The 24,206-nt window shown below is 49.3% G+C and overlaps 1 protein-coding gene across 9 annotated transcripts in view; it reads right to left on the bottom strand.

Annotated features, from left to right (window-relative positions):
- Positions 1-14,564: 14,564 nt before the first annotated feature.
- SEPTIN9 (septin 9) overlaps positions 14,565-24,206 on the bottom strand; it is a 260,626-nt gene continuing 250,984 nt past the window's right edge. For all 9 annotated transcript variants that reach the window (XM_044983495.1, XM_044983494.1, XM_044983497.1 and 6 more), the window contains 3 exons: positions 21,835-21,931; positions 18,260-18,311; positions 14,565-17,349 (listed from right to left, as the gene is read on the bottom strand). In XM_044983495.1, the coding sequence (XP_044839430.1) occupies positions 17,220-17,349; positions 18,260-18,311; positions 21,835-21,931 (279 nt within the window). In that variant the 3' untranslated portion in view covers positions 14,565-17,219. The remainder of the gene's footprint in view (positions 17,350-18,259; positions 18,312-21,834; positions 21,932-24,206) is intronic.

Here is a 24,206-nt window from a genome sequence, read left to right as displayed (position 1 = left end):
TCCTGTTTTCCAGGTGGGTTCCCGAGGTCAGACTGTGAGCAAAGAGGAATGTGGACATGCAAAATTAAAAATACTCCACACTCACAATTGGAGCCAAATTTTCAAAATTGCTCCACTTTTATTTTAAGTGTAACTTTAGTGCCCTCGTGGCCAAGATGGAGTCTGCTCTGCAAGCAGGGGCGGCTCCAGACCCCAGCACGCCAAGCGCGTGCTTGGGGCGGCATGCCACAGGGGGGCGCTCTGACGGTCGCCGGGAGGGCGGCAGGCGGCTCTGGTGGACCTCCCGCAGGCGTGCCTGTGAAGGGTCCGCTGGTCCGGCGCAGCTTCGGTGGAGCCGTGGGACCAGCGGACCCTCCACAGGCACGCCTGCAGGAGGTCCACCGACTGGCAGAGCGCCCCCCACGGCATGACGCCATGCTTGGGGCAGTGAAATGTCTAGAGCCGCCCCTGTCTGCAAAACTCTGGCCAAGAGAAGGCGCACGCAGGAATGCAGCAGGAAAAATCCCTTCCACCCCAGGGGCACCTATTCCAACCCCCCCAGAGTAAACACACACACTGACCGGAAAAGTACAAGGGATATAAGAAAGGGAAATATTTATTTACAGAGGGATGAGAGGAGAAAAACAACAAGGGGCAGGGCCGGCTTCAGACCCCAGCACGCCAAGCGCGCTCTTGGGGCGGCATTTTGCTGGCAGGGCGGCAGCCGGCTCCGGCGGACCTTCCGCAGTCATGCCTGCGGGAGGTCCACTGGAGCCGCGGGACCAGCGCACCCTCCGCAGGCACATCTGCAAGAGGTCCCCCGGAGCCGCGGGTCCGGCGACCGGCAGCGCGCCCCCCGTGGCGCGCCGCCCTGCTTGGGGCGGCCAAATTCCTAGAGCCATCCCTGACAAGGGGAAATATAGTGTTGCCAAACCAAGGCCCCATGGGCCCAGTGGTAGCACAGTCTGGAAGGGCAGACACCGATCAATGTGTCTGCACACAGAGGTCAGGAGTCCTGAGCAAAGTTCCAGTCCAGTGGCGAGTCTTGGGTGCTCCTGGTCGTCTTCAGCACCAGTAAACTTTTCCCAACAAACCCCTCTAGTGCCCTCTCTGCAAAGCCCCACAGAGCGGCCACCTCCCCACTAACTAGCTACAGCCTCCCTCCTTGTTCCCAATGAAGAGTCACAAGCCCCAGTACTCACAGCCCCATGCTGGTCTGGGCAGCCGTGATATTGGGGGCTATCTCCAGGCAAACGTTCAGTTTTCTGCCTCCTTGAAATTTGGGATTTGCACAAAAACATCATAAGATTTTTTTTTAACTGAGGAAAAGTGCATTTTCTTCATTCTCTTCATACTCAAGTGCACCCACTTTGGCCCAAGCTTTCAAAATAAACAAATAATAATGATTTAAATTAATCAATCACCTTCCAAAGAGGCATAGCCTGAAAGGTGAAGGTTTTGGTAAGTTATAAGTGACTGACAACAGGGGGTTAGAATGGAATTGCTTATGCAACCTTAGCTCCGGCAATCCACTATCACAATAATAATGAGTGTCTACATTATTAATGGAGATGTTTATTCTTATGACCAAATACAGTGAGTTAATATTTAATCCAAAATCCACATGAAACCCCAACCTCCCCTGGCTTCTCATTTATCTCCTTGTTACCTTGGAAATCTCTGAGCTTTGTAAACTGACCTGAGACTTTGGCTATTAGGGTCTGATCTAAGAACTACACTGGCTGTTTTCTACATAAGTACTGCATCTTTTGATCTGGTAACCACAGTCACTTGGGATCTACAAGGTTTCTTAGATAATCCTGGAGAGCCAATGCTTTGTAACTCACTTCACTTTGATATTCAAGGCAAAAGCTGGACAGCCCACACATAAAAAGACAGACTTCTCTTTCTTCACAGACTTAATTTCATCTGCAAATTACATATACGGAGACAGATATTTATACAGGAAAGCCCTGATCCTCCCGAGGGGAGCTCAGACTCTCCAATGTGTAATTTTGCGTTAGGAATATGATATGCAATCTCGCCTTTCTTCTTGAGGTGGTAGGAGAAAGGGGGAAAGTCGCTGAAATCATCTCCAAGAAATCGCTCCCCTACATAAACCTACAGCTAATAGGATATAAAATGTGGCGGCAACATAAAAGAGAACTAACGGGTTCTTCCTACTTTCATATCACTGTAATCACTAAGGACATGTTAGGGTGTGTTTCTTAACGGGCTACATTTTTGTGTAGATTTTATTTTTAAAGCCAGGTTTGTAGATCTGGTTAAATGGAGTTTTTGAGAAGGGTTTGTGGTCAAATGCTTTTTAAGAGGTGGCTTGGCTAAGGGGGGCTGGATAGCTCAGGGACTGATATTGGGTTATGGGGTTTTCATGGGTTTGAATCCCATTTAGGATAACAGGGGTCCAAGGCTTGGCTAAGGGGGGCTGGATAGCTCAGGGACTGGTATTGGGTTATGGGGTTTTCATGGGTTTGAATCCCATTTAGGATAACAGGGGTCCAAGGTGTCAGATTTTCTGTTGCCCATGACCTGCCTCCATGCAGTGAGTTGTTAGTCTTAGTCCATTTCACAGGAAATGTTATGAAAAGCCACTAAAACTGGGATGAGCTGCCACCTGTGTATGGCCCACTGCAAGAGTCTGTCCTTGAGCTGACAAAGGCCCAGATCACAGCACATGCACAGCATTAAAAGCTACAACAGGTCAAGTAAAGGCAGTTTGCACAGACTCCCGCCCCCTAGAATAAACCCAGGGCCTGATTATCAGAGGTGACCCTCACTGACTCCTACTGGAGTTGTGGGTGCTCAGGACTCCTGAAACCTAAATACACAGCCCAGCAGGCAGAGGCCTGAGGGAACAGACAAGCTTTGCCCTGTGCCCTAAACATCAACGCACGCAGGCTCTGGTGGACCAACAGGGCTTCATAGCCGCGCCCCCTCTTTCCTGAGGATATCCGCCTGGCCAGCCATCAATGCCCTGCAGTTCTCAATATCACACCAAGCAAGAGTCAGCTGCTCTGATAAGGCCCTCTCTAGTCTGGCTGCGAGTTATATCCACAGCTTGGCTTGCACCTCAAAAACAAGTTGTAAGCTAATAATTTTGTTTCCTGGCTAATAATTTTCAGCCAGCTCCCTGCAACACCCCATCTACCAACTTCTCACTGATGGCTCATTCCATTCCCCAGGCCTTATTAACCCAGTGCCAACATCCTAATCTTCTCATTGCCCGTTTCCCACACTTTTGCTGCCTGGCACCAACCCCGTTCTCCTGCTGCTGCTTCTAGGGTGACCAGATGTCCCGATTTTATAGGGACAGTCCCAATATTTGGGGCTTTTTCTTATATCGGTTCCTATTACCCCCTGCCCTGATTTTTCACCCTTGCTATCTGGTCACCCTAGCTGCTTCCTAGCTTCTCTCTACATTTGCTACTGCTGCCCTGCTCCCCTCATTCACTCTTCTACTCTGTTAGCTGTAAGGGTCACAGCGATAGCAGCCCTCCCGTGCTTCTGCTGCAATAGCATTAGAAGTGCAGATCGTCCTTTGTTACCCGTTACTTTGGAATTACTTTGAAAGAAAGCCCCCTGCAGCTGATCCCCGTGCCAAACTAACAGTAAAGGTAGCACTGATAAGAGAGGAGCAGCACTTCAGACCAGCAGCTTTTGAAGTCAAAGGGACGAGGTTGAGGTATTTTCAAATCAGTTTTAATTCTTGATTGTTTAGAACAACCCGCTGGAAAGCCAGGACTGAAGTTTGCTTCCTTAATGAAATATTCTATTTTGTTCCACAGATGCCAGACGCCTGCTGTTCTGTCAGGGCAGGGCTGCTCGTGAGGAGGTGCACACTTTTGTTATCACAGGGTTGCGCAAGAAAAGCGGAGTGGGTTTTGAACACAGGTTTGTTATTGCAGAGCTAATCAAGAGATAGCTCAGTGGTTTGAGCATTGGCCTGTTAAACCCAGGGTTGTGAGTTCAATCCTTAAGGGCACCATTTAGGGACCTGGAGCAAAAATCTGTCTGGGGATTGGTCCTGCTTTGAGCAGGGGGTTGGACTAGATGACCTCCGCAGGTCCCTTCCAACCCTGATATTCTACGAAGAGCATTGCTTTGTTATTTTAGGGTTGGTTGTAATGAAGCAAGGTTTGGAACACTCTTTTAGTAAGGGGCCAGGCTCCCTGCAGATTGGTTTGTTATTGCAGGGTTGGTTCTAATGAATGCTGGGCTTTCCCTACCAGTTTGTTGTCGGATGGCTGTTTCTATTGGAGCTAGGTTGTGGATACTTATTTGCTACCAAAGGACTACTCATGACAAGTGCTGGGCTGTGCATACTAGGCTGTTTTTATAGGGTTGCCTGTGAGGAACTGCCCTACACCCATTAGTTTGGGATATCAGATGTGATCAGAGTGAGGGAATGACTCAAGAACCCATTAGAGAGCTCTGGGGGAATGGGCACAGGAAGATGGTTTTAATCAGATAAGGGAATTCGGTACATTGCTGCTGCATGCTATGAGATATCCTTTTAAGCTTCAGTAATTTTTTTGAGTCCCTGGGAAGCTTGTGAGGTGCCTTTGAAGGAAGCATGACTTATGAAATTGCAGTTTTTAGCCTAGATGGGTAATCTTAATGTTAATGAGAAAATACTGCGGTCTGTGATTGCAGTTCTCCTGAATCCCATAAGTTTGAAATAAATTATTCTGTTTTCCTAAATGAGGCAACATGGCACAATACTGCTTCTAAGTCAGTTCGATGGTGATTATTAATTTGTGGAGCACCGTTCACAAGGTTTGCCAGATTAAAAACAAATTAAAACAGAGGAAAGAGTTACAAACTTTCATTTAGCAGGGGCGGGGAGAAAACCTTTGCTTTAGGTTTTCAAAGGAGCAATCAGACTGGCAGCTAGAGAATTTTGCATGAGCAGAAAGCGACTTAGGCAAAAAGGGCCTGATTCTATTATCCATTGAAGTCAGTGGAGTAACCCTGGGGTAAGTGGGATCAGAACTCAGCAGAGTGAGTTCTCAGCCCATGAGGACCGTGGAAAGGAGAAGGAGCTTTGTGCTGAAACTCTGGCCAGTTAGTGAGCGCTGTTATTAGCTTCTGAAATGTATACAATTGCACTAAAGAGAACCATGTGTGTAATGGATAATCTAGGGCAATATAATCAAAAGGCACCACCCATTTAAGCTGCCCCACTTAACACCCAGAGTGCATTTTTTCTGGAGCACCTACAGCTCCAGGAGCTGTTTGCACTCGGCCCTTCTGAAAAAATCAGGCCCAAGGTTACAAACTGGGAACCCCAAACTGAGGCCCTGAAACCAGTCGCCACTTTTCAAACATACTATAGACTAGCCGGCCATTGGTCACGCGGCGTTTTAAAGGGCAGCTAACCTGGGGGATAAGAATGCAGTTTTGCTGGGGCAGATGCTCTAGAAGCTCTTAGTAGAATCCCACAAGCGCGGAAAATAAAAACAATCAAGTGCTCAAACCCGCAGTGATGTGTTTTGTCCCCGAATTTGAGGGCAGATGAGTAGAGTTTATCGTGACTCCTTCTAACCAAATCTTTGGAATCTCCTCGGAGTTACTATCAAGTATCTGCTGCCTCACTTGGGAAGTTTTTGTTACTCTCCCATGGGTGTCCTGTCCCTGGTGTAGCTTCACCAGTGGGAGAGCTAGCATAGACCACAAACTGGCATTTTTACCCCCCCAGCATCTCACCCTGCCCAAGCAGGTATAGATGATGTGGTGATAAAAACATTGGCAGCTGGTCTACCCCAGTGAATCTCACCAGAACCTCAGTGTAAATGAGACTTTATCGGCATCCCCCTGCCCCATCCATTAGACTCTGTCATGGATCACACAACATGGTTCTGTTGTCCACTCCAGCAGACTTATAATATGCCCCACAGCCCACATGAGCTGGGGAGGAAGGAACCTTCAAAGGGACTGCCCCATAACCATTGCAGATGGCCCCTTTGATCGCAAAGCCTGCTCTTAGCACTAAACTGCCACGCAGCGTGAGCCCCACTCCCCTCCCTTGCAGAGGTGAGAGCGCTACTCCCTGGTGTCTCGTATCTGAGATTTCCCCTGTTGTTGGCACCTGCATTATTATCTAGAGAGGATTTATTTCACTCTGAAATAGGTCTCCAATGAAGTTATTAATCAGAGAGAGAGATGGAAGAGTACAACAAAGTTTATTGTGTGCTGTGGATGAATGATAAGCGAATACCGATGCCTTGGATAACAATCAGGAGAGAGAGAGAGAAAGGAAGGCGAAAGAAGTGCAGCATTGTGGGTAAATATATGCTGCTCTGGTGATGATTACCCGCAAAGTAATTAGTTTTTAAATCAGGCAGACATTTCAGAAACTACTCACTATGAGCGGCTTTAATTATTTATACTCCCTTTTATTCTTCTTATTTATAGTCATCCTCTTTGGAAAAGGAGATGCTTTCTGGGGTGGGCCACTCAGCCTGAACAGAAAGCCAGCTCCAGCCTGGCCTTACTGAGCACGCCGTAACAGCCAGGAATTTTAACAGCTAGTGGAAGCGGGGGGTGGGACCAAAAAACCTCAGAGGCCAAGTTTCACTTGTGCTGGTTTTTCCGGTGGTAAGAAAAATTCAAGTGAAAATTTCCACCCAAGTCGCTAGCTATGGAAAGCCCTCCTCTGCTTAGCCACTAAACTGTCCCTCTTTTCCATCATCCATTAAAGTGAGGCCACTCAGCAAGTCAGCCGCCCTGAGCCCGCTGTCCCACTGCAGCGCTGGTAAGCCAATTTCCCCGAGGCAGGGCTGAACTTTTCAGGGAATGTTTAGTCCCACTGAGAACAAGGGAGACTTATTTTCACTTTACTCTTTGCACAATGTACTAAGTATTAGGGATTGGTACGTAACTGGTGCTGCCTTTTTGTTAACCTTTGAGCAGCTGACAAACAGGAGAGGAAGGGAAAGGGCATGGGCAAGAGGTTTACTGGAGTGTGGTCCAGTGGTTAGTACAAGGAATCAGGACTCCTGTGTTCTATGTACAGCTCTGCCAGTGATTCATGAAATGATTTTGGTCAAGTCACTTAACCACCCTGTGTCTCACTGCCTCTCAGTGCTCACCTGTAAATAAGGCTTAACCCAAATTTGTAAAGCACTTTGAGAGCTTGGGCTGGAAGGTGCTGTGTAGATGGAAAGCATTTTACTAGTCTGGCAACCAGCAGCTAAAGCGGTACAGTGGATCTCAGGGCATCCAAGAGGGAGGGATGTGTTTCTTGCCTGCTTTGCAGGCATTAAACCCTCAACCCAGCTTCTGATGATCTGTCACCGACTCTCTTAGTAATGGATTTTCCTGTTAAACTGTGGCTCAGATCCTGAATTTAGACCAGAAAGGGCATGATTTGGCCTTTGTGCACACAAAACTTGCTTTACCCACTACTGAAATGCAGCGACTTCCAAGGCATGCTCAGCAGCTATTTAATGGTGCACAGCAATACTAATACTAAATCAGAGTTTAGAACAGGAAGTGGATGCCTCTTGCATCAGCAAGGCGAAGGATGACTTTAGTGCCTCTTAAAAATATTGTATCCATTTGAAACTGAAAAAGAAGTGTAGAAAGGCAAAAGTGTAATTGGATACCTAGAAAATCGGCACACTAGGGGTCACGCATTTGTTTTTACAAGAAAGTACTAGGGGATTTTTCATGTCCAAATACTGCTCAGAAACTGCTTTTCATCTCATCAGAAAGCGCTTCACCTTTTTCAACATGTGCACAGGGTTCTAACACACTATTACTGTTTACTTTGCATGAGAAACACACAGATCTGGACAAACTATTGAACACACCCACACATCTCTCTGCCTCAGGTTCCTCACCACTCTGAAGAGTTTTTATGGGGTCCAGATTCCTCTCCTGCAGGTCATGCAGGAGAATCATGCAGTCTCTCTCTGCCCTCTGCAATCAGTGGCCTTCTGCTCTCCTGCCCAAGCTTCCTGCATCTTGCTCTGTTAATCTCTCAAATTTTTATGTCCCATGACCTGCAGCTGATTTCTTTGTTTTGCTATGGGAATCTTCCACTCTCTACTTCTCCAGACCTCTGCAGATACACTTGGTCAAACTGGTTTCTCTAGGCTTCAGCCAGCCCATTGCCCCAAGGTGCTTCCACCTGAATAGATGACCATTAACAGTCTAATGACCCACTACTGTACCTGGTTGGGGGGAGGGGGGAGACCATGCTATAACCCTGACAGCAGATGACTGACAACACGGCCACACTGAGGCGTTCCATGATACAACACTTTCAGAAGAACTTCATAGCACCAGCCAGAATGAGCTGTACATAGATAAATTTTCCAGGTCATCACAGGGCACACACAACATTTTTTTCCAACAGGCTGTCATTTACGTGACATCCACCTTTAACCTCTATAATCCCACATGTCAATATGCAATCGTTGTAAAGGTGCTACCCAAACACCACTCCTTGATATTTAAGCTTGGAAGGATAAGATTTTTAATCAATAAATGTTAATAAACATCGATTTCACTGTACACACACAAACTGATTAAAATATTTCCATTGATAACAGAAATTCACAGATAGGCAGAGGAAGAAAAACGCTGCTTGAGAACTTCTTAGTTTGATTTCAGGCTATTTACTTTGTATATTGTGATGTTAACTATTTGTGTTTTAACAGTAATAACGTTTTCACTTTTTGAATCTCAACATCTACTACTGTCATTAAATAATTATTGTCTGACCCTCCTAAGTTTCCTGCAACTATGACAATTTAAATCCATTTAAAAACTGAAAAAAAGCATAACCCCTAATGTCACACAACTGTGAACAAAAGTTTAAATAGATAAAATAAATCTTGAAAATAAACATCAAGACCTTTCAAAAATATATTAAAAAAAATAAAAATCAAATGCTGCCGAACCTGCTGATGTTACATAGGCCTGCAAAGTTAGCTCAGTGTCATTTAATGTCCTGCAAGCTAGAAGTATAGAATGTAGGATAACCTGGTAGTAACCGGGACCCCCTTAGGGGGAAAAAAAACAAACAACAAAATAAAGCAGATCGCACCCTGAGACTTTTACCTTCCTAAATGAAGACCCCGAGGTCTGTGTGCTTAAATGCAGAGGCTATTTGATAGAAGCAGTGCCCAGGGTTCAGCACAAGAATCAATTGTTAACAAAGAATGATAATATCTATCTTAAGTATTTCTAGTACCCCCAGGTCCCGTTACCATTGCACCTGAACACCTCACAAGCTTTCATGTATTGGTCTTCACAACACCCCTGCGAGAGGGGCAAGTGCTGCTATCCCCATTTCACAGCTGAGGAATTAAGGCCGGGGATACTAAGTGGCTTTCCCAAGCTCCCACAGGAAGCGGGTGGTGGAGTTGAGAATTAAACCCAGGTCTTCTGAGTCTAAGACTATCACCCTAGCCACTAGACCAGCCTTCCCCTGGAAGGGTACATCTCAGGCTGAATTAAAGGATCATTATACTGTGATTTTTCTAACACGGGGCTGGGGGGTTACTAGAGCAAAGCCTGAAATAACTATTGTGGGTTGGTTTCTCTAACAGATCATAGGTCCTTTGGAGAATACACTGGGGAATGCCTCCCTCTATTGAGCCCTTTCAGAAATGCCACCAACTCTTTATATGGAGCCCAGCATGGGAAGTTTTAGTCTCATTCTCTTTTCTGTTTGTAACTGGCTCATTCAGATGCAACCAGCAATTAAAGTAGATTGAAACCAGAGGAGCAGCTCTCATGGTACCAGTCTAAAAGGGGGGGGAGGGGTTGTTGTGCTCCCCAGTCAGGAAGGGAAGGGAATCGTCCCTTCTGTTTTCAGGAGAGGTGAGCCCTTCTATGCTGCCATACCCCCAATTCCTGCTTACTTTAACCTTTGTGTAGAGTTGTCCCCTTCGGTCCCAAAAGCTGCCGGTGGGCAAAAACGCCCTTAGGACTTATTGTAGCCAGCAGGGGAGGAGGGGGCAAGTGGCTCCAGCCAGCCCCCAGTGAACCTGTTAGCCACAGATCTCCCCATTATCCACAATGAGTACCTCTTGTTGCTGGCCGAGCCCCCAGTAGGGTCCTTCAGCACATGTGTCTTCAGCCCACTCCTCAGGGCTCTCAGAAAGAACTCGCCTAACTCTGCCCCAGCACTGAGGGGCCAGGCCTCATCACCATGGTTCTGTAATTGAACCCAGCTGCTCCCCCTTCTGCTTCTCCCTAGGGCTGCATTAACTCCTTCCTGGCCTTTGCAGACCCAGCCAGGTAAATCAAATTCAAATCCCTTCACTTTTTGAGGACCCCGTATCCAAACTAGCCAAGATCCCTCTCCCCCTACCCTAGATTAACATGGGGCAACATTTCAGTTCCAAACCAGTTCCTGCTTCAAGGCAGCTGAAGCCCCACAAACAGCCGAGCTCCCAGGATTTCTACTATTTTGGGCCAAAAGTCTTATGACAAGAAGTTGTGAGATTTCCCAAAGGGCCGATCCGCCTCCTAGCCCTAAGTTGGGTATGAGCTTGCAATAGGGGCGGGGTGGGAACTGTACACTTCTCATAACATACTGGCAGCTCTGTATTTTTCATAAATAAAAGTAAGGAGGTTTTTAAATCTTGGGGGAGCAATACTGTATTAACAGTCCAGCTGCAGCCAGCAGAGCAGACTGTACATAACGTGTCAGAGCTTCCTCAGAGCAGCTGGCTTTATTGCTGTCTCCTTTATAAAAACCACCTTTCCATAGCATCCTAACAGCTGGAAGCCATTCGCTGTGCCATTCCCGGGAAATGGCCTTTGACCCAGAGGAACGGTTCTTCAGCCGAGTTGAGCAGCACAGTCCCCTTTTCTGAGAAGAGGAATTTTGCCCCTCCCAAGCTGTTTCCCAGCATCCCTCTCCATCGTGCTCAGGAACATTTGTTTGATACAGCAGAAATGTTGGGCTAGCTCTGTACATTCATTGGGCTGGACCTTGCAATGTGCTGGGCACCCTTTGCTCCCATGTCTTTTGCTTTGTGCAGGGGTAAATTGCTCATAGGCTGAAATAGAATCTTAGGGAAAGCCTGCAGGATGAGGTCACGCTTGTGGAAGCTGGGGGTGAGGGGGGGCATTACTGCAGTCACATCTCCAGCTCATTCGTAAGTGCTACATCATCTACATCAGTCCTTTTTCATAAGAACTTCAGCTCAAGTGGCCATCTGCCCATCGCAATTCACTAAAACAATGAGACACTCTGTGCAGACAGTTTCACGACTGTAGAATCTCGTTTGTCGGAAGAGAATGGGGGACCAAGAATTTATCTGGACTAATTGGATTTTGGAGAAATGGGAGAAACTTTAATACAAAGTGTTCAGCAATGGACATAACCCGTCCACTATTTAAATTGGGCTAAAAGGGGGTTGCAAGATAAATGAGGTTCTACTGTGTGTCAGAGTAGCTAGACAGAAGTATTTCTTTGACAATTATAAGACAATATAATTCCATCCACACAGAAGCACAAAGAACCCACATAGTTGAACTGCTCAGTAATAGTGACCATAATGTAATTAAATTTAACATCCTTGTAGTGGGGATAATATGAAAAAACCCACCACCACGGTAATGTTTAACTTCCAAAAGGGGAACTACACAAAAACGAGGATGTTAGCTGGAAATTAAAAGGCATTGTCACAAGAATTAAATACCTGGAAGCAACATAGGCACTAGTTAAAAATCCCATAATAGAAGCTCAGACTAAGTTTTACACCCCAAATCAGAAAAGATAATAAGAGGACCAAAAGAATGCCAGCATGGAAAAACAGAAAAGTAACGGAGGCTTTTAGAGGCAAAAAGTCATCCTTTAAAATTTACAAGTCAGATCCTAGTGAGGCTATCAGGTGCAAAAACTGCCAGTTTAAGTATAAGACAGCAGACCAAGAAAGAATTTGAGAAGCAAGTTGCTAAAATGCAAAAACTAACAGTAAACATTTTTTTTAAGGACATCAGAAGCAGAAACCTGCCAAACAGGCAATGGAACCACTAGACGATCGAGGTGCTAACAGAGCACTCAAGGAAGACAAATAGCGGGAATATCATAATGCCACTATTTCAATCCATGGTGTGCCCACACCTGGAGTACTGTAGTTTTGGTTGCTCCATCTCAAAAAAGACATAATGGAACTGGAAAAGGTTCTGAGAAAGGCAACAAAGAGGATAAAAGCAGCAAAATGACAGGTTTCAGAGTAGCAGCCGTGTTAGTCTGTATCCGCAAAAAGAACAGGAGTACTTGTGGCACCTTAAAGACTAAGAAATTTATTTTAGCATGAGCTTTCGTGAGCTGCAGCTCACTTCTTCGGATGTGACATGCATGACATGCATCCGACGAGTGGGTAGTCACCCACGAAAGCTCATGCTCCAAAATGTCTGTTAGTCTATAAGGTGCCACAAGACTCTTTGCTGCTTTTACAGATCCAGACTAACATGGCTACCCCTATTAAATCATAATTGGTGTGAGGAAAAAGTTTTATTTACCCTTTTCCACAATACAAAAATCGGGTGTGCATCACCTGCTGACATTAATAGGCAGCAGGTTTAATATCAACAAGAGGAAGTCCTTTTTCACACAAAGCACAATTAACCTGTGGAACTCATTGCCATGGGATGTTGTGATGGTCAAAAGTATAACCAGGTTCATAAAAGAACTAGATAATTTGATGGAGTCTAGGTCCAGCAATGGGTATTAGCCAAGATGGCCATGGGTGTAACCCCGTGCTGGCAGCAACCTGAAAACTCTTGACTACCAGAAGCTGGGAGAAGCCAAGGGGTGGCTTACTCCAATTGCTTGTTCTTTACACTCTCCCTGAAGGTCTTGTACTGGCCACTGTCAGAGACAGGATACTGGGCTAGACGCACCATTGGTGTGACCCAGGATGGCCATTCTTAGAATAATAGCACTTGCCCATGTTGTGAGACTGTGTGTTGGAAACGGACATCCCAGGATCACCTCAGCGCAACTCAGTGCTTTCAGGTCAGTACAGCCTCTCTTCCTGCATCAGCACCTGCTTCTTTCCCACTTCATCAGACCAGCCTCTGAACAATGGCTTGCTCATCCTACTCCCAGCGCCAGGGTTCTACCCAGCTGCTTTCCCAACCACCTGTCTCCTGTTCCATGCTACAGCTCCGCCACCCAGGGACTCGGGGGTCCTTCACTGAGGCCAGACCTCATTCCTCCAGTGGAGCTGCAGCCTTTGGGGAATGTTCATTAAGGGTCTTGCCCCCGAACACTCATCCGAGCAGCATAAGAGTCTCAGGGAACAGCTATACACCATGCACTGGCTAGCATAAGTGCCTGAAAAGTGGGGCCCATCCATGATCACTTCATTCACACAGACTGCAGTTTCTGTGCAGGAACCTCTCCCTTGAGTATCTCCTGTCTGGGTCCCACTGCCCTCAACTCCTCCCATCTATGCTGCCTTCACCCTTGCAACTCTTTCCCCCTGCCCCACCAACCAGGGCTGGCTCTGGGGTAGGCTGCTCCTTTTCTTTTAGGTTTGGTTTGGCAGGCTGTGATTAGGTGTCTTTTTGTTTGCTTTGCTGATTGGCTGGTTGCAAGTGCGGGGTGGGAGTGGGTTAGCTCAGCTGCTGCAGGGAGGGGCGTGCCAAAACCATTTTCCATGCTGGCCTGCAAAACGGCTAGGGCTGCTGCTGCTGCCACCTACCACACTGCTCTGGAGAGGGTGTTGAAGCAGAATATATGGTACTTAAAAGGTCTCTTTTTCCTCTTTTAAGTATCTCAGCACCTAGCTGGGTACATGCTGGAGAGGTCCTCGTGTCTCACCCAGTGAAAATGTAGGAGTCCTTCAGGAACTTCAGGGTAGGAGTCCTGTACCCTGGTCTCTGAATTACTGCTCCCCTCACCTTCCACTTCCTGTCTGGTTTATAGTGCAGCTGATGGGTTCCATTTCTTTGGACCCCTTAGCCTAATAACTCTTTTCTGCTCAGTCCCAACAAGACCTGAACATACTGGGACAGGACTGATGGGTATCGGTGAAGCTGAATACGTTCAATGAAGCTTCTTGGTCTTTACTAATGAGTGTTGGTCCAGTAAAGGCTCCTGGTATTGCCTCAAGTGAAATGCAGCCTCTGTTAGAACAGTACCAGTATCAGAAATGGGAATACCTTAGCAGAATGAAACAATACAGGAGCTGAGGGAGGTCGGTCTCCCATAATAGAATTTGGCTAGGACACTGCGGCTGCCTGTCCAGATTTTTAAGGCTGCTCAGCATCCATCTCCACTTATATCCCAGATCTGGCCCAATATCCTTATTATTGTTGAAAGAACCAGAGTGATCTTTATTAGCCACAGGACCTCTTTTGTCTTATTCAAAAGTGGCACCCCCAACGCCCCAGCATGGTGGCACTGGGACGGTAGCAATTCGAAGAAGAGCACCACCTACGGAGACCCTAACGCAATCCCTGCAGCCCCTGGGTTTGCCTTCAGGAAGAAATGCCCTTGCATAGTAAAAGACCTGACACAAGATCAACCTTCCTGAGGTTGTGTGGCTCTGAAAAAAACTACCACCAAACATTTCGAAGTAAGCCTCTTTCCATTTGCATTTGAAACATTTATTTTGGGAAATACATATTAAACACTATTATTTATACAAAAAAAGGACTAAATTTGTCATAATGCATATAACACCCAAAAGGCCATATTTAATAGATCTGGATTAATTTTTTTAAACATTTTTTTCCCAAAAATTAGATTACAAAGGAGAAAGCGGCATGTCTTGCTTGGCCCAGCTTGAGATACTGTCTAGGAAAGGAGTTTAAGATGGTGATAATTGCAGAAGTGCATCACGCAGAAAAGACTTTCTACCCTCCCCTTTAATAGTCTTTTTAACACTTGAAATACATACCTTTTTCAGTTAATACACAATAGTTTGTTTTTGCTAAAATATAGCAAGTCAGCAAGTAAATAATTCATTTTCCTCAACTTAACACAGCTCTGTAAAAATTCCTATTTTTTCAGGAGTGGGGCGAAACAGAGTTAAAGGGTTTGAGTACAGATTTCACCTGCAAGCCAAACACACCTGCACAGGCACATCATGTGTCCCATAACCAAACCCACCGGTATAGAACATCTGCCCATGCAGGTATGAAGGGGGGCGATCTTGCAAGATGCTACTTCCCTCTGCTATCATGTGGAATTGGGCCCTGCTAGACTCAATGCACCTGCAATGGGTTCCTTTTACTGGCCTGGCATGGATAGTAAGACAGCTGGAAATGGCATGGAGGGATGCAGCCCTGAGCACCCTCTATGGCTGGGTCTCTGAAGAGTGATGTTGGGGGAGCAGCAGTCTGCAGATACTCCACTGATGAAGAAAAGCACGCGGGCCTCTGAATCAAGGGGAGAACAGCATCCCTCTTCCAAACCTTCCTACCGCCTGTAAACATGTAACTGGTCTCATCCCTCAGGGGGCTCAGGGGGGCTCTGCAGGTGTCTCTGTGAGGCTGGAAGTTCGGACACCTGTGCCAGTTTGTGGGAGCACCAAGAGGAGACAATCTGGGCACAGTCTTACACCTCCATGGGGGGTCAGAAAAGTGATGTTGGGCAGGCACCAGAATCTCTCTTGGGGCTGGGTTTTTAGACAGAAGTCGAAGGCGGAGAGCTGGATCTCTGCTCAAAGATCAACTTGCACATGGGTGGTTCTGTCCCTGCTGGATTGGCTCTTGGCATGGAGTTTCATTTAAGCACACTTGGCGTTTACGGTAGCTGATCTAAGTCAACAGACCATGTTGGGGATCAGGAACCCTATACTACAAAGCTTGTGTGAGATACCAGCCTAGCCTTTCTTATAGCTGAAGGCTTCTAACATGCGTGTGGCATGCGGGGCTCGGTCTGTGTGCACGCACATGGTTCTCTAGAGAAAGCATTGCCAGATTAAGGAACTGGCTATGTACATATAAGTTGCCCAGGTAAAGGAATAAACCAAATTGATCCAACAGCCTCCTCTGGCTTATTTAAAACCTAATAAAACACACAAGTCACACAGTACAAAGAATTCTGGCCCCCTGCCCGTGCTTTGCAGAGATGGTTCTGTTCTCAGCCCCCTTCACACACAAACGTACTCTGAGCCTTCAACAATGACACTGAATTAAAAATAAATACACAAGTGTTCCCAGGAAACCAGCCATAGGTATGGTCCAAGCACTGAGTGACAGGGAAAAGCTGGGTAGAAGAATCTCTGAAGAGTCAATCTCAATTGGCATTTGGCAGGCTGCACAGACAAACTAGCTATTGCATGAGAGCTGAATTCAAAGGCACTTCTCTCAGAGTGGGCTGGGATTTAGAGATCCATGAGTCACCCCATGGCATTCCTGGCTTATTGCATGTAGGCAGGGGACAGGGAGTGGGGTGAGTGGGTTGGCTAGGCACAGGGCTGGAGGCAGAAGAAAGGAGGCAGAGGTAAGCTTGTGATCACCTTCCCTATCCATCCTCATGCCCGCACCTCGCTTACGAAGGCCACGTTTACTTAGAGAAAGCCTTGCCTTCAATGGACGGAGAAGAAAATAAAAGAGCCACGTGACGCAGGGCAAAGCCATCTGGTTCCAACGATCTTTACAGACATGATGCGTGGCAGCAAGGAGGGCAGGCTGTCTCTTCTCCGAGGCAGCCCCCGCCCCCACTCCATGGCACCGTTTCAAGACACGGAGGAGAGGGAAATCAGATTCATTTCATGATCAGCTCCTGTGAGCAAGGAGGAGGAGGAGACTCACCCCTACCTAACAGCTTGGATTTCATTATAAAACAACCCTCGGGGCCCACTCCAGCTCCTGGTGAAGCCAGGTAGAGTTAGCTGGAGCAGGCCTTCGTGAGGAGGGGGCTCTTCCACATACCCTGGGGTTACACTTTGGGCTAGTGTTAGAGAATAAATAGAGACTGACTTCTGATTTGGGACAGTCATCTCCTCCCCTCCCCTTACTCCCTCCCCTGCCATCCTGTCCAACCACCCAGCTGCCCCTCGCTACGCCCAATGGGAGCTGAGAACGGAACCCCTGCGCCACGAGACGGGCAGCGCCAGGGGCCTGGCAGTCACCACGCTCTTCACGATAGATACGGCATCAGGTTATTTGGTCAGTTAACATCGGCAGCGCGGGGGAGGGGGACGGTGGCAGAAGAATTATATAAAAATAAAGGGGGGAGGGAAAGAAACGAGAGCGCGAGCGCGTTGGGTCCTGGCGTCGGAGCGAGACTGTTACATTTCGTTGGCCTCCTGGTCAGCCACGCCGTTGGAGAGCGCACTCCGGCCCTCGTTCAGCCGCTTCACTCGGTAGGCTTCGAAGTGGAAGCTGCTGGTAATGTCCTTGATGTTCTGCATGTGTGTCCTGAGGAAAGCAGAGAAGCGGGTTAAATGAGATCTCTGTGCGCAGATGCGTGGCCCCACAATGGGGCTTTCACGGCAGCAGAGTCTGCTACCACCTCTCCCGTGCTGCCCTCTCTCAGCTTGCTGCCTGCCCTTTAGTCTGCAAAGCACTTCTGAGAGCAGCGTGACTCACACCCAAACAGGAGGCTGGGCCCGTCTCAAAGTCAGGCTGCACATCAGTCTTTCACCCAGGAGCTGACCAAATTGCCCCTGGACTCTGGTGTAATACCTCCGACAGTGATCAGTGCTAGGGGCTTCAGAGAGAGGCCTGGAATTCCTAGAATCCATATATCCTGAGGGGAAGTTCCCCCCCAATCCAAGCTGGCAATCAGCTTAAGCCCTGATACACAAGTCCAACGCCCCTTATTGCTTTACCCTAGCTGGTAACGTTTTAGGCCTGGAGGTGGTTACTCTTCAGAAGGGTTTAGAGCATCACCTTTGCCACTGTAGGGAACCAAACCTGGGATTCCACTCACTAGTATGAGCCCAGTGCTACAGCAGCCAACTGGAGGTGTATTGTGGCAATGGGCAGCTGGCACATTGATGCAGGAGACACTGGGTCTCAAGCAATCTTTGGGATGCCTCTATCGTGGGTATCGCTAGTCTGACAGCAGGGCTCCCTTCCCATTCCCTAACTTCTCCTGCTGGCCAGTGCACACGGGACGCCCCCTAGTTCACGTCCTCATTCAAGAGGCTACGGATTGCGCAGCAGCTGTTGCTACTGTGAACTGCAAGAAGGGCAGTGAGAATAAAGCAGCTCATGCACCAAGCAACTGCTGAGCTCTGCCCTTCTCTTTGATGCCACCTGCTGGCAGAAGTGAGGCGAACACAACAATGGAGTCTCTTTCTCACCCAAGAGCAGTTATACCGACCTGATCAGGAGATCCCGCAGGTAAGCAAACTCACAGTGTGTTGTGTTCTCAACTGGAAAGGAGAAGAGGAGGCAAACCGTTAGGCCGCAGCCCAGAACACAGCCCCGTTTCCTGAGCAAGGCAGCAATTTCAGGACAAGCGGGAGTGGGACTCTGCCTTTTGTTTCAGAATTAGCACCCATGCACGGTGGGCTTGCAAACAGCCTGGAGCAGGGGCTTCAGCCCAGCAGAAGGGTCACTGAGCTGAGGGATTCCACGGGCTTAAAATCAATGTTTGCCTGTCATGAGGAAAAAGCCTCTTTGGCATCGTTAGCCAAGATATTTACACAGAGGCTCATTAGCTGTTACCTGCCTAAAGAACAGCTGGCAAGAGAGGGGGAGAGCTTTCATGTCTGTTTCCTCTGCTCACGCTCACTCGCTGCTGGAGTGTACACCCTCCGGTGTAAGCCCACTACCACTTCACTGCGTCACCAAGGCAAGGGGCACCAACTGACTCCTCGCAAACAACAAACCTGTTTCAACCTAAGTGTCTCCCGGGATGGCCTGGGGTAACCGGAAAGGCAAAGGGGAGAATGGTTTTGTGGTTAAGGCACTGGACAGTGACTCAGTAGCCCTGGATTCAATTCTTGGCTTTACCACAGACTTCCTGTGGGACTTGGAGCAGATCTCTGGGCCTTAGTCTGCCCCTCCCCCCAATCTTGATTCATGCTGTGGAACGACATGATCTACTGTGGGGACTGTTCGGATTAAAAGCTGCGTGGAGAGAAAAGCCGTCAAAAAACGATCACAGGGCTGTGTGATCATCCTATGTCCTGTTCTCACTACACTGCGTCTTTGAACGGTGCTGTTGGTCTAATTCAGAGGGACAGATCCTTGGGCCACGGAAAGCGTCTTCCCCTTGGTTTTCTACATGGATGAGCACGATGCTCAAATAGCAAGCAGATTAACAACACTATTTCTGCAACATAACCAATGGCAAATGTTGGGTCCCTGAGTCTCCCGACACTGAAGGCAGATACCCCCGACCTGAAGGATGACCAGCATTTCTCACAAAGCCACTCAGGACCATCACTGCCAAGCTTTTGAGAGTTACAGAGAACAGGCCACAAGAGGGCATCCGAGGGTTTAAAATAAAATGGGTTTCTCTGGCATCTTTGTTAAGCACTTACTCGAAATAGGATTTCTATAAAAAGAATCATAAAATCAGAAAAAGCTCTGAAATGGAAGGTGCGGGGGAGGGGAAAGAGAGGGAGGGAGCAGTGAAATCACATGGACTGTGCCTCTGGAATCCTAGCTGCCGAGAGCAGAGCATGTGTCGCACTGTTAGAGGGATGCTTCCCCAGTGAAATGCTGGCGTGAAACTGACTGTGGAAGGAAAGAACGGAGAAAAAAAAAAAGAGGAAAGCAGAGGGAAAGAGGAGGAAGAAAGGAAGGTTCAGCATGTGGTGGGGAAGAGAGAAGAACAGATCCTGCGAGAGTCCTGGACAGGCCTATTCAAACACCCCAGCGGGTGCTGAGAAGCTGGCCGTCTGCACAGACATACACCCCTCCTTCCCCCCCCGCTCCCCCCCCCCGCCCGCAGGCAGCCAGCATTCGGTTTCAGGGTCCTGAAGCAACTAAGGAGACTGGCTTGGTGCATGGAGGGTCCCTTCCAGATGCAAGGCAGGGAGGGCCTGAGGAGCTGGATATGGCCATTTGTGGGCCCTTTCAAGATGGGAAAAAAGGCTGTGCGCCCCCTGCAGGCACCAGTGGGATGGGAAGGACAAAGGGGCTGGGAAGAAGGGCCCCACTCCCATTCAACTTGATCCTAGTGTTTTCAGAGAGGCAAAAGATGTCACCACTCAGTAGCCTTCATTCCCAGGCTCTGCAGATTAGGGAGTGGGGGTACGTGGGTGAAGACTATTCTGTGGGGCAGAGAAAGTCATACACTAGTCCCAACTGAGCACAGTGGCTATTGCTAGTGCAGTTGAATCCACTGAAGGTGACTGGCAAAAAAGAGCTCATTTGAGGCTGTGCCCATTTTTGCTCCTTTGGACAGACAAAAGCTGCTGAATGGGAGTGCCACCTCCTCACAGGCACACTTCCCTCCTCAGCAATAGCAGGAGTGTCCAGTCTTCTCTGGAGAATCATTGGGAGGCAGCAGAGATGGGTATGGGGAGCGCTAGGACCTTGCAGGGATAAAGGGGGTGAACATGTAACAAAGGCTTGCTCTCTCCAGTGTATGTTGGCCCTTGTAGTTAAACAAGGGACAGCCCAACCCCCCACAATAGCGTGCTTGGAATATCATCCTCTCCTCCCTCGTTCTCTAGTCTCCAGGGCAGACCAGATGATTCTGATGGAAAATGCATGCGGAATCCCCATCCCCTCACATGCTCCCTTCATCAGAATGCGGCAGTTTCAGGTCACCTTGGACTACAGATTTCCAGGCTCAATTGCACCAACAATGGCTGCAGGCTAGGGAAACAGATTTCTAGAGCCTGTTAAGAGAATTTCCACACTTACATGGCACTCCTGCAGCCAGGCCCCTCCTCTGGGGCAGTTGTTGAACAAGAGAAAGATGCTGGCATCAGGGCAGAAGACAGGAGAGAAGGGAGACAACAGAAAAGAAAACAACGGGAGCAGTGGAGGATCCTCCCCTCCTAAGCAGCAGTCAGGAGAATGATGAAAGTGCTCAGAAATGACCCTGCTCTCACCCTCAATCCCAGGGATTCTTCAGGAGCCCTCTCCTTCCTTGGGCCTTCAATTCCCATGACACTACAGGGCAGCGGTGGGACTGCTGCTTTGGGAGGTGCAGGGATGCACTGTGTTGAGGGCAGAGGGAAGGGCAAGAGGGGTGAGGGGAGCATGGAACAGGCAACAGAGTCTGAAATATTTCAGAGTCATGTGGGGGAAGCGTAGGAGGGGGAGCTCTTAATCTGTATTACAGTAGCACCTTCACTGGCCTCAGCTCAGATCAGGCTCCACTGTGCTAGGCATGTACACACTAAGATAGTGCCTGCCCCAAAGAGCTAACAGCCTAAACAGAGAATACAGAGAAAGCGGGAAGAGGGGAGACAGGTTCCGCGAGTGCCAGTGACTTGCTCAAGGTCACAGCAGCTCAGTGGCAGAGCTAGAAACAGAACCCAGGTCTCCTGGACTCCAACCTGATGCCCTAACCACTGGGCCATACTGCCTCCCGTACAACCACTTATCAAACACCAATGCTTCTCCTTCAATAGCAGCCATGTAATCTCCTCTGTGGGGCCCCAGCACTGTTCTGGAGGGACCCTCACCTGAATCTGCTTCTCTGTGGATGGAGAGCTGCCAGAGCCATTTCACACAGGCTGCCCACCAGCCATGAGACCCCAGCTCTGGGATCCTTGGTCCGGGCTCTGCAGTGTCAGTCACAAGGCTTTCAAGATCCACTCCCATCAAAACACCACAACTGGACCCTGCTCTATTCTGTAGAGGGCAGTGGTGTGCGCTATATCCACATATTACACATGCTTCCAATTACCACCCTTTGACTTCCCGTTCAAACACTGCAGAAGACAGACATGGGGGCGGGGGGGAGAGAGAAACAATGACTGCCCCTACCTTCAATGGTGCCCCACTTTGTTTTCCTTCCAAGAATTCTTCTCCCGTTAACCTGGTATTCCTGGTCACTGCCCACCACTGCAAATGGAATCATTTCCTGGAGGGACAGAGCATAGCGCACAGGTTAATGGCTTCATCCAGGAAGCCAGCAGGTAAACCAAACTGGGCGGAGCGGCCTTGGGTAGGATAATCCACAGCCAGCCCGGCAGGCAAAGCCGTTCCGGTAAGTGTTTAAGAGCTCTGGTCTCCAGGCTGTGGGTCCATCCTCCAGAGAAATCTACAGAGGGGATTTTTTACTGACGAGTTTCACAGGAACATCTCCATAGGTTTGACTTGTCTGTTTCCAATGCACATTAATGGGGGCACAGCAACGGAGGCTAGAAACATCGTCGTCGCCATGTGTGAGGCCAACCCGACAGCAGCTGCTCTCCCAAGAAAGGCCCGGCTTCCTTGGCTTCCCTTTGGGAGACTGGTGGTAGCTCTGTGAAACACGGCAGGCAGCCAGGACTAAAAATGGGGTTTGGGGGCTTTTGAAAACCAAAGCGAGGGGATGGATCACCTCAGCAAGCACTGGGCAGGGCCTCACACACAGCTCTGCGAATGCTGTTAGCACCACTTGTTGCAGCGCCCCCCGCTGCTCCAATCACAGACACCAGTAAAAATCTGCCAGTGGATCTCTACCCTTCCAGTCGTGCCCCTCTCTGCTAGCTCTTACTTTTTAAAGCCTCCAATCAACAGTGCCACCAGAGGGAAATTCTCTTCAGAGAACAGGATGCCTCCACCCAGAGCACGACAGGAAAAGGGCATCACCTGTACATGGCTTGGCAACAGCGCAGAGGGGCTCCTCTGCCCACTTGTTAAAGGCTGTTGAGGGAGAATTATAACCTAGAACAGGGGTGGTCAAACTTTTGGGGCCGAGGGCCACATCTGGGTGGGGAAATTGTATGTAGGGCCGGGGCAAGGGGTTGGTGTGCAGGAGAGAATGCGGGGCGTGGGAGGGGGTGCGGTGTGCAGGAAGGGGCTCAGGGCAAGGGACTGAGACAGAGGAAGGGTGCAGGGTGTATGAGGGGACTCAGGGAAGGGGTGCAGATTGCTGCAGGGGGTTCGGGTGCACAGAGATGCAGGGTGTACAAGGGGGCTCAGGACAGGGAGTTGGGGTGCAGGAGGGGTGCGCAGTGTATGAGGGGGCTTAGGGCAGGGAGTTGGGGGGCGGGGTGCAGGAGGGGTTTGGGCTCCCGGGTGGCAGCGGTGCGCACCGGGGCCAGGGGAGGCTCCCTGTATGCCTGCCCTGTCCCCAGTCCCACGCCACTCCAGGAAGTGCTGCAGCCCCTGGGAGGGGGTGTGGAGGGCTCCCCGTGCGCTGCCCTTGCCGTGCCTCCAGGTACCTCCCCCGAAGCTCCCATTGGCTGCGGTTCCCCATTCCTAGCCAGTGGGAGCTGCGGGGGGCAGTGCCTGGAGGCAAGGGCCTGGGGGCTGCAGGGACATTGGGCCGGCTGCTGCTGAAAGCGGCGCAGGGCCCGCGGCGCCATGGGGGCGGGGAGGAGGTGCAATCCCGCGGGCTAGATCCAAAGCCCCGAGGGGCCAGATCCAGCCCGCGGGCTGTAGGTTGCCCACCCCTGACCTAGGAGGAAGCTGCAGCGACACCTCAAAGGGCAAGAGGGCTTGAAAGAGTGGCAGAAAGATGACACTAGCCCATCGCTAATGGCTGATTTGCTGCCCCACTGCCAGCCGTCGCACCTCAGAGTCAGAAAGTACCAGTGGGTGCCAAGGGCTGGGAAACGTTCTCATTCAGAGCCCTCCTTTTCCTAGCCTAGCTTCCCAGCCTGGCTTTGCACCCACGACCCCTGTTGGGCAAATACCATGGTCCAGCGTGTCACATTCAGGGAGCCGGACTCTAACAGCCAGGCCAGGTCTCAATGAGCCGTCTGGAAACAAGTCACAGCCCCAGCCCCAAACACCAGCCGCAGGAGGCCTTCGCTTGCTCCTTGGAGAGCAGCAACAGCCAACATTCCCCAAGGCTCGGACCAGTGGTGCCAAGGACACAGGAAGGAAGGCCACTCCACCTACTTTCCTATCCCTGTGGGAGGGAAGTGGAGCAAACACCCAGCCAGCCCGCTGTCAGGAGGACGGGGCTCAGCATCCCAAGCTATGGCTGAAATCAGGCAATTCTCATGCCCGGGGGAGCAAATCTCCCACCCTCTCTTTCTATATTGTCTCCATTCTCTGTGCACAAACAGGGGTAAAGTGCACCAGCCTTGGAAAGGAAATACAGGCACTTTGCTGAACCCCCACAAAATCTTCACAAGCCTTTGGAGCCATAGGGCCCAGCCCAAAGAGCTCTGGGCCACAGTGCTACAGGACGAAAGCACCGT

The sequence above is a fragment of the Mauremys mutica genome, chromosome 12, assembly GCF_020497125.1.
Source record: "Mauremys mutica isolate MM-2020 ecotype Southern chromosome 12, ASM2049712v1, whole genome shotgun sequence".
Lineage (NCBI taxonomy): Eukaryota > Metazoa > Chordata > Testudines > Geoemydidae > Mauremys > Mauremys mutica.
Note: the sequence above shows the minus strand (reverse complement) of the source record. Positions and strands in the feature narration are given on the sequence as shown.